This window comes from Mustelus asterias, chromosome 8 (assembly GCF_964213995.1).
Source record: "Mustelus asterias chromosome 8, sMusAst1.hap1.1, whole genome shotgun sequence".
Taxonomy (NCBI): Eukaryota; Metazoa; Chordata; class Chondrichthyes; order Carcharhiniformes; family Triakidae; genus Mustelus; species Mustelus asterias.
In genome coordinates this window covers 85,293,914-85,305,033 of record NC_135808.1, presented here as the reverse complement: position 1 = coordinate 85,305,033, position 11,120 = coordinate 85,293,914, and the positions used below count along the sequence as shown (strand labels likewise).

The 11,120-nt window shown below is 42.4% G+C and overlaps 1 protein-coding gene across 1 annotated transcript in view; it reads right to left on the bottom strand.

Moving 5' to 3' along the window:
* Window positions 1-1,176: 1,176 nt before the first annotated feature.
* The window catches only part of lepr (leptin receptor), a 109,059-nt gene continuing 99,115 nt past the window's right edge, over window positions 1,177-11,120 (bottom strand). The window contains exon 20 of the mRNA XM_078218428.1: window positions 1,177-2,354. Coding sequence (XP_078074554.1) covers window positions 2,338-2,354 — 17 coding nt within the window. The 3' untranslated portion in view covers window positions 1,177-2,337. The remainder of the gene's footprint in view (window positions 2,355-11,120) is intronic.

Here is an 11,120-nt window from a genome sequence, read left to right as displayed (position 1 = left end):
TAGACTTGATGAGCGGACGGGCTTTGTCCGTATAATTGGGAACCCACTGTGCATAGTAAGAGAAGAAGCCTAAGCATCTTCTCAGTGCTTTGATGCTAGTGGGCAGGGGAAGTTCCAGTAGGGGACGCATACGGTCTGGATCAGGGCCAAGGACCCCGTCTTCCACCACGTACCCGAGAATTGCTAAACGGCGCTTGCGAAATACACACTTCTCCCTGTTGTAGGTCAGATTGAGGCGAGACGCAGTACGTAAAAATCTAAGGAGGTTGGCATCGTGGTCCTGCTGGTCATGGCCGCAGATAGTGACGTTATCCAGGTACAGGAAGGTAGCCCGCAGCCCGTTCTGGTCCACCATTCGGTCCATTGCACGCTGGAAGACCGAGACCCCATTCGTGACGCCAAAGGGAACCCTTAAAAAGTGATAAAGGCAACCATCCGCCTCAAAGGCCGTGTATTTTCGGTCCTCTGGGCGAATGGGGAGCTGGTGGTAAGCTGACTTCAAGTCAATGGTGGAGAACACCGGGTACTGCGCAATCGGGTTGACCATGTCAGATATGTGCGGGAGAGGATACGCATCCAGCTGCGTTTATCTATTAATGGTCTGACTATAGTCTATGACCATCCTGGGTTTGTGTCCAGTTTTAACCACCACTACTTGCGCTCTCCAGGGACTAGAGCTGGGTTGGATGATCCCTTCCTTGAGGAGCCGCTGAACCTCAGATCGAATAAAGGTCAGATCCTCAGTGCTGTAACGCCTGCTCTTGGTTGCGATGGGCTTGCAGCCTGGCACTAGATTCTCGAATAAGGATGGTGGGGTGATTCTGAGTGTTGAGAGGCTACACGTGGAGCGCGCTGGGCAATTTGGAGGCTGCTGTGCTCCCACTGAAAGTGGAGGGAGCGGCCCATTGTACTGCAGGGTTACACTCCTCAGGTGGACCATAAAGTCTAGTCCCAGGAGCATCGGAGCGCAAAGGTGCGGTAACACAACGAGCCTGAAGTTCTCGTAAACTGTGCCCCGCAGCTCCCTAGCACGGTAACAGACCGGGACCTCGACGCCATCGAAATTGTCTGTCTAACAGTCTGTACTCGGAGACCGCACTGTTTCACGGTGTCAGGGTGAATGAAACTCTCCGTGCTCCCGCTGTCAAACAAACAATGAATTTGGCGTCCGTTTACCTCTATGTCCATCATGGACTTGTCGAGTCTGTGAGGCTTGGCCTGGTCCAGGATGATTGACGCCACCGTCGGATCTTGGGAGCCGCTGCAGGCAGCTGAGATGGTTGATGATGATGACCCCTGCTGGTCGTCCGCGGTCGGTGCCGACCAAAATGGCTGCGCCCATGGATCGCACGTGGTTGGTGTCGCTAAAAGTGGCGGCCCCTGCAGGTCGCACATGTCTTGCATCTCCGTCGTCAGGAATGGCGGCGCTCTGGAATCGCACGTGGTGGAGGACCTCGAAGACGGTGGAGACAAGGAGACAGGCTCAGGAGAATCACACGCCGCACTGCTATGTTTAGAGGGTGGTTTGGTCCTGCAGACTTTGGCATAATGCCCTTTCTTTCCGCACGCAGAGCACAATACTGTTCTGGCTGGACATCGTTGCCGAGGGTGCTTCGCCAATCCACAGAAGTAACACCGCGGGCCTCCTGGAGCTGACGCTGTCGTCAGGTCTGAGGTTGGGAACACAATCGCGCAGTTTTTCGGGGCCGCTGAATAAAGCAGAGTCGGTGGCTGCACTTGCCACGATGTTCCCACATGGTCGGTGGGGTACGTTTCTAGGCTTCTGGAGGCCGTCTCCATAGCATCAGCCAATTCTACTGTCTTAGTGAGGTCTAGGTTACCTTGCTCTAACAGCCGGAGGCGAATGTACGACGAGCCGATTCCCGCCACGAACGCATCGCGGATCAAGTCGCTCGTATTCTGGGCCGCCGACACTGACTTGCAGTTGCAGGCTCTGGCTAGCTGCTGGAGTTCACCCAGGTACTGTTCTGTCGTTTCGCTGGGCTGCCGCCGTCGAGTGGCTAGAAGGTGTCGAGCATGGATCTCGTTTGGCGGTTTGTTGTACCGCTTCTTAAGTAGTTCGATGGCCCCTTTGTAGTCTTGGGCATCGCGGATTGCTAAGTATACGGTGTCGCTTACCCTCCCGTGGAGGACCCACAGTCTATCGTTGTCGTTTTGAATGGCCGTTGAGGCATCGATGTAGTCTTGAAAACACTTTAACCAATGGTCGAAAGTGTTCGACGCTCCTGCCGCACGTGGGTCTAGTGTAAGCCGATCGGGTTTCAGCATTTGCTCCATGGTTTTCAAAATTTTGTCAGTAATAAAATTGATGCGCGACTAATTCACACGGGAGGCTAGAATGTACCCGGGAAATAAAGGCTTTTATTACTGACAAGAATGGAGCACACTATATACAATACAATCCCAGACTAAAGGGTCTCCAGGCAGTGCAATGACCTTTATACTTCCCCTAGTAGGCAGAGCCAACTGGAGTGTACCACAGAACAATATCAACAGGTAGAACAGCCCAAGCCTAACACCAACAGTAATTACAGTAACATATCTACAAACCCCATAGTGCTGACCATCCATGGCTCAGCACTCATAGTGGTAACCAACTATGGTTCACCACAGTCTTGTGTTTGAGTTAGCCTAGACTATTGTGTTAAAACCATGGTTGAATGGATTTTGTGTGAAATAAGCAAGCGTGAGTGATCACTAGTTCCTATCAGACTCAAAAAAATCTCAGTCCACAATTTGCCATAAATTTGCAACCCCACTCAACGGGCAAGAGGAATAAGTAAAATTGTGCAATGGAAGTTTTAGAATGGCATATTATGGTTAATTTCTCGAATTGTAGCCAAATCACATTGGTGAAACTGACTTCAGACCGACCCTATTTTAACTGGAGTGAAAGTCTTTTCTTGCTATGTGTGACTTACGATTTTTCAATAGACATAAATGCTGGTAAAAGGTGAATCAGTCTATGAGCTGTCAAGCTGCCACTGATCTAAATCCCTATAAATTTTGAAAAAGGTCAGCCTGCGTGTGAGTTGAAAAAATTGGTGCTTTTAGGTTTCATAGCTGTTTGTTGATATAAATTTAAGGGTCATCATTCTAGCATTATTACTACTTTATTGCTTCCATACCTGTCATTATAACAGTGGGGGAGTTGTCATTTCACAGTTTGATTGACAGTTCCAAAAGTTTATTCGCAGATTAGCTGATGGAATTCATAGAAATCATAGAAACCCTACAGTGCAGAAGGAGGCCATTCGGCCCATCGAGTCTGCACCGACCACAATCCCACCCAGGCCCTACCCCCACATATTTACCTGCTAATCCCTCTAACCTACGCATCTCAGGACTCTAAGGGGCAATTTTTAACCTGGCCAATCAACCTAACCCGCACATCTTTGGACTGTGGGAAGAAACCGGAGCACCCGGAGGAAACCCACGCAAACACGAGGAGAATGTGCAAACTCCACACAGACAGTGACCCGAGCCGGGAATCGAACCCGGGACCCTGGAGCTGTGAAGCAGCAGTGCTAACCACTGTGCTACCGTGCCGCCTTAACTGTCTTTGATGTGGACTAATGAATACAACTGTTAGTTTTTATACGGGATTAAATACTGGGAGATTTAAATAAATTAAATTGGCCTTTATCAATGAGAGTGTTTTATATATATATATATATATATATATGTACGTCTGTGTGCATATATAACACCTGTATTAGATACTATGGACTTTATTTTATTTAATCTCATCATGGTTCCTGAGGTCTGCACATGGAGAATACTGGGTGAGTTGGCATGGAGATTGTAAGGCCAGAGTACTGGGTGGTGGGCATGGATTGGCATGAGTTTACACTAAGTTTGGCATAGCATTGTAATAGGCCATTGAGAGTGGATGGAGAGGTATAGGTTGACAGAGAAGGTATGAGAGACAATTAGGGGTGGATGAAGGAGCATAGGTTGGTATGGAAGGCATGAGGTGCCATTAGGTTGGGTGGAGGCATAGATTGGAATAGTTTGGGCACAAGGAGTGGATGGGGTGGATGATGGGGTAACACTAGAGGGCCTAATATTCAACCATACAACTGGGACAAAGTCCTTGAGCACCAAGGCAGACCTTTGAAACAGCTTGCCACAGCTGCCTCCAATTTATTTTCCAGGAATGATGGCCCGACTCCAACACAAACCCCCACCACCCCCTCCCTCTGTGCAATCTTTCCCAAGATGGGTACAGTGAGCCAGAATATTTCCCAATTCTGCACAGCTGCTTTGGGAGCATAAATCCATGTTTTAATGTCCAACAGTTGTGAAGGACCAGAGACGATTCTGGTTTGATCACTTGTCTGAAATAAGTTAGATAATCCTCTGTGATGAAGTGTTAGTTGCCAACTGCAATTATGGGGAGAGGGGTGAAAGTGAGCCCTCCTTGATCACTTTTGAGTGATCTTTCCAGGAGAAAACAGGAAAGCATGTAAAAATGCAATTTATGAATTCATTTGCAGTAATTGTGAAATAATGATCACTATCATAAAGACTTTCCTTGGAGCTTCTACAGATTGGCTGCCATAACCTTGGAGGAAAGTTGTCAGAAATCCTGTTTACATGTTTATCTTAAATTTCCTTTGAAATTATGGCAGCAAATCAGAAGAATTCCTGAGAAAATTCCAAACACATATCTCATAAATCTTTGATCTCAGTGCTATTAATCTGTGCAGGTCTTGGGAGTTATGGCAAAACAGGAAATGCTGCAGCTCACTAAAATGATCTGCACACTGGCAGCCAGCCTCACTTTGGGAAGTACACTAGTCAGATGCACTCCATTCATACACTTCCTGCAATATATTTCTGAGGAAAGCAAACACTATATGATGTGGATCGCAGCTGCTTCTGCGGAGTAGGCTCATGCATGTATATCAAAGGTGAGAAACTTGATTGGATGTGTTTCAGAGGCGTTCCAATTTGCACCACAGTGTAAACAACCATCATTCAATGTGATTGACTAATAGCAGGATGACAAAAGATTCAATTTGAGTTTGTGGGGTGATGGAAACATGTGCTGAATGTATGGAGCATCAATAGTCATGAGCAAGAGAGATACGTGGCTTCACCTGATTTGGCCATCTGCTTCTTGTCGTCCCTCAGTGATGACCCTTTTATAGATACAGAAGGTTTCCCCACAAAAATCAGACCAATTGGAACACCAATTCTTTATCCTATAAATCGTCAGAGACTTATGTTTTCTTTTCCTACGAGCAGATTTGTGTTCTCATTTTATAGGAAATAAGTGGAAGGATTTATCTTCTGTGTTTCCATGGTTACTATGCTGTTGAGGAGAGTAGTTACCCAGAATGGGTCTGGGACATATTTTTAGTTATGGGATGTGCAATACTTGCAATGCAAGTTGCAATATCATTGCATAACCTTGTCAAGTCAAAAATACTCTTTAAAAAAATTGGAATTTGGCTTGTGGGATTAGTGTACATTCTTATCCACTAACGGACCAAGAGATTAAGTTGCGATAAATCATTAAAAATGCCCCTAAGTAGCGTGATGCAGCCATTTAGAAGGTAAATTAGGTTCTGCAATGTAACACAATACTATGTGTAGGCTGTTGAAGGCTTTTCCACGGTCATATTTGGAGTGATGGAATCTTGCTTTGGTCCCAGCACAGCAGAGAATATTCAAGAGAAGGTACAGCAGAAGGAAGTCAAAACTATACCCAGGCTTGGGCCTCATGGTTGTTAGAATGCTGGAGGTGCTGGGAGATATATTTATTAGAGAAATCAAGTCTTAGAAGTTATATGTATTGGATATGTTATTTGACATGGCAGAACATGAGGATATGTATAAAAATGTCTTGGGAAAGAGTTAGGTTAGAAGTTAGGAAGTATGTATTTTCGGAGAGTAGCTACTTGGAGAGACTACTGTAGCTGGGGTGAACATGGATTCTCAATAGCCTGTTAAATGAAAAATGAAGAAGTTTCTGAGGTAGGAGAGAATATCCAGTTATGGAGAACAGATTTCAGGCGAGCTGAGATTAGAACATTTTATGGATTATTGCAGCTTTGTAGAATTTTGCTAATCAGTATAATTTTGCCTAAATTAGCATCAATTTTATTTTCCTATCCCATGACAGTCTCATGATCCATAATAAAGACTGATGTTTTGGAGGTTTAGTAAAATAGAGCACAATGAAGGCCTGAATGAACAAGGTCAATGGGACAAATTGGACTCTGCACCATAGGGTCTGAGGACAGTAATCACGTGTAATTATAAAAGCTGCTTTATGCAATGAGATAAGGGAAAATGAACAGTGCCAGAAACCACCAACAAGACAGAGCTGTCCTCGTGAGAATGTCACTTTCCTCAGTGACAGTATACATAATTTGTGCCCAAGATAGTTCTTCATGGTTCAGGATTCCTTGGCTTATATCTTAAATGTTTTGTCTAACCCATGGTTCTTCCAGGGCAAAGCTACTGTGGTCAAAAGAAGTAAGCTGCAGGAAAGATGATCTCCAGTCTGCTCCAATCTGTCACTGAGTACCTTGAAAGGTATGCTAATCGCACTGCACGTGACATTAGTAGAGCCTTTCACATGAGGACGAAGTGAAATCTGAGACAAGGTGTAGCTGCTGCTGGAAGAGTTTACCTTTAGGTAAGGTGGAAGTTGGTGTATTTTTATACATCCAGGGTTTTCCTAATCCATGGTTCTGCCAGAGTGCACCTAACTTATTGATTTGAAATAGTGAGACACATTCCAATGACTAGGAAGTGTGCACGCTGTCCTTAAAAAACAAATCTACATTCACCTGCAGTTTCTTTTTAAGTTGCTTGGCTTGGAGGTTCCAAAACATAGTACAGGGTTTCCCTATGTGGCAGACACCCAACTGACCAAAAAAAAAGGATGAGAAAATGTGCTATTTATTTTTTGACACGAGACATGCTTCAGGCCAATGGTGTTACAAAGGCGATCCTGGTTGAGGCACAGCAAAAGCACCACAGTTCTACTTAAAATGTTTGAATCTGAGTTTTCATTTACATTCAAGTGGAGGTCTCAATGACATTCTTGCCATCTTATACAAATTTGTTTTGGAAATGAAGATTCGTTAGGATGGAGAAGAAAAGGACTATTCATGTCTTAAATAATTCACAGGATAAATAATCCATTCCTCCATGAAACTCTGGCACTGAATTACCAGTGAGGAATTTGGAGAATAATGAAATGGAGAATAAAAGGAAAGAGTCGACATTAAAACACAGAGGTCAGGAAAAAACATTGGTTTGTTCACAAATATGGCACGTTTTCACGTGAGTTGTGTTACAGTGGATCATCTCTCTGGGGATCTGCAAGATAAAAATGATGCACTGCTTCCTCTCCCAAGCAAAAATTAACATTTTGATGAAGGCAGTTCACCTGTAACATTGATAGTGACATATTATATGGATGAATAAAATACTAACATTGATAACAGAATTCTACCCTATGTGTTTTTACAGGCAAAACAGATTCTAAAACACATTAATACACAAAATGATTAAAAGGATTACAAATAACTCCACACACAAACCAAACCTGTCATAATCTGTGTGCTTTGAAAACTGTTCAAAATTTTACACATTGCAGAACATGCTATAAGAGACATGCTATTTCCAATTAATGTACCAGAGTGCATTTGATTTCAGTGGAACCATATGATTAGAGTTTCAAAAACTGCAGTTGTCTCTGAAAACAGGGAATAAACACCTTGCCACCTTAATGATCCTCCATTTGTATTCTTAATGCTTCTGAAAGCAGACACAACTATTATGTAAGAGTTTGCTTTATATGGTAAATATGTATTTGGTTGCAAAAGGCAAATCAATAAAAATACAGATCATTGGATATTTAAATGAATAAGTTCTCATATCTGATATTTCCTGCATTTTTTTCAATCTTTAAAACATGCAATGCTGGTTTGGAAAAACAAAGTACTGCAGATGTTGGAAATCTGAAATTAAAACAGAAAATACTCAACAGGTCAGGCTGCATCTGTGAAGACAATACAAGCGTTAGGCCAGAATTTTACCGTCCTGCCCGCCACGAGAATCAGAGCGGGCGAAGGGCAAACTATGGAAAGGTCCATTGACCTTGGGCGGAATTTCACAGTTTTGGGATGAGCGGGGCTGTAAAACCACGCCCATAATGTTACAAACCTGTGGCCTTTCATCAGAGCAGTGCTTATAACATTAAGTTGAAGGAAGTTCATGATGATTATGGTGGTGACCTGCACCAATGCCATGTAATTGTACCAAGAAAACAATTTAAATTTGTTCATTATTCATGGAAAAACTCAATGGCAAGAACTGCATGTACTGCTCTGGGTGAATATGGACAAAACAAGAATCACTATGTAGCAGCATACGTGAGACATAAGGACAAATTCAGGACTAGAATCTTTCTTCTGTGCTTTAATTCTCCAATTACAGTTATCACAATTGACACATGCTTGGTTGGCATGTATTTTCTCAATTCTCGCCTGTCCCGAGGACATTGACTTTTGGTAGCGTTTAATTCAACAGCAACAATAGATTGTTGGTAGCTTGATTTAAAAGTTATTTATCCTGTCTGGCTAGACTCGATGTGGAACAGGATATCTAACTCAAATGGGGATTGCGGTCGAATCTGTTCTGTGCTCCCTGGAATTCCTGCACATACACTTTCTAATAAAAGTCACCAAATGATAATCAGGCAGGAATCCTAGCTGATTTTCCCCTCTCTAGCCCAGAGACACTGAGGATAAGTGCAGCACCCAAACTATTGGAGATCAGCTAATTCAGCACAGACTAGAAACCAAATATGGTTCCTTCTGCTTTGCACAATGCAAGTTGGTACCTAAACCATACATGTAGGCCGACACTGGGAAAATCCCTCAAGGCACTTCATTCCAGTTTGAATCTAGGCATAGAGAAAAAACTAATGTCACATGAGTCTTGATTTCAACACAGGATGCAGGAAGAAGAAAACTAAAAGATTAAAATTAAAACTAATATGTTAAGGCATTTGTTGTACATAATTTAATATTAGCAGTTGTTGAAGAGTGTTTACATATGCAAATAGCATGAACTGAATTTTTAATACTTATTCTGTGAATGAAAAGAAACTGGTGCTTCAACAGTAAGTCTCCATTTGAGGACTAGATGATTAAGGCAAAAAACATAATCAAAATATATGTTACTGTTTGATGATGTAAATACGTAATTCTATAGCTGTAATGCACCGATTGAATAATGTCAAATGTATCATTACATTCATTTTGTTCAAACTGCTCAAACCATTGAGATGTCTAAGAGCAGGAATACAATGGGAGTCTTGAGGCCATGATCTTTCTTCTCTCTAAATTTATTGAGCCTTCTATTGTCATTCCTCCCTTGAACTTTGCTCTCATGTTCAAAGTTGCCACCTTAAATGCATTTTTGTCTTCTTGCATTCTATGTTGAAATCAAGACTGATACAAACACCTTTTCTGTAATTAATATGTTTGAAACAGTGGAATCTACCTTCTGAAAGTTTTGAAATTTGGCTATCCAACACCAATATTTGCTGAGTTATTTAATTTCCTCTGGGTTTTAATGAATTTGCTGAATTGTGTCAAAACACTTTCTACTATCGTAAATTAAAAAGAATGCCAGTCTGAAGTGTTAGCACACATGGGTATAATTCAGTAATTCAGGCATATTTAAATACTGGGTCTGGAATGGATTTAAAGAGGGCTCACAAAACAAAGTACAAGGAACCATTATTGAAAAGAAACTCAGTAGACAGGCAATGGCAGGCACTTAAAGAATGAATAGGTGAACTCCAGAAGTGGTTTGTTCCTGTTTGGCACAAGAATGGTAAGAGAATTGTGGCCAAATCATGGCTTACAAGGGAAATTAAAGACAGCATCAGATTTACGGAAGAAGCAAACAAATTGGCAAGAAAAATCAATAGGCCTGAGGATTGGGAACAGTTTAAAATTCAGCAAAGGAGGACCAAAGGATTGATTAAGAAGGGGAAAATGGAGTATGAATGTTACCTAGGAGGGAACATAAAAACTGACTGTAAAAGTTTCTATAGATGTATAAAGAGAAAAAGATTGGCAAAAATGAATGTAGGCCCCTTACAGTCAGAAACAGGGGAATTCATAATGGGGAATAAAGAAATGGCTGAGGAATTAAATTTGTACTTTGCTTCAGTCTTCACAAAGGAAGACATGAATAATGTACCACTGCACTGTACCAATGCACCACAGAAATGCTGAGAGAAACATGTTTTAGTAAGGAACTGAAGGAAATCAGCATTAGTAGAGAAATGGTTTTGGAGAAATTGATGGGATTGAAGGTCGATAAATCTCCAAGTCCTGATAATCTTCATCCCAGAGTACTCAAGGAAGTGGGCCTGGAAATAGTAGATCCATTGGTGGTTATTTTCCAAAATTCTTTGGACTCTGGAACAGTTCCTACAGATTGGAGGGTAACGAATGTAAGCCTGCTATTCAAAAGGGGAGGTAGAGAGAAAACAGAGAACTATAGACCAGTGAGCCTAACATCAGTACTGGGGAAGTTACTAAAGTCCATTATCAAGGATTTCATAACTCGGCATTTGGAAAGCAGTGGTATAATCAAACAAGCGTGGATTTACAAAAAGGAAATCATGCTTGATGAATCTATTGGAATTCTTTGAGGATGTAACTAGTAGAGTTGACCAAGGAGAACCAGTGGATGTGCTTTAATTAGACTTCCAGGAGGTTTTCGACAAAGTCTCACATAACAGACTACTATGTAAAGTTAAAGCACATGGGATTGCAGGTAATGTCTTGAGATGGATAGAAAGCTAGTTAGCAGATAGAAAGCAAAGAGTTGGCATTAATAGGTCTTTTTCTGATTGGTAGTCAGTGACTAGTGGGGCTCTGCATGGATGTGTGCTAGGACCCTATCTGTTCACATTATATATTAATGATTTGGAAGAGGGAACTGAATGTATTATCTCCAAATTTGCAGATGATACAAAGTTGGGTGGGAGGGTGAGCTGTGAGGAGAATGCAGAGATGCTTCAGCATGATTTGGACAGGCTGAATGTGTGG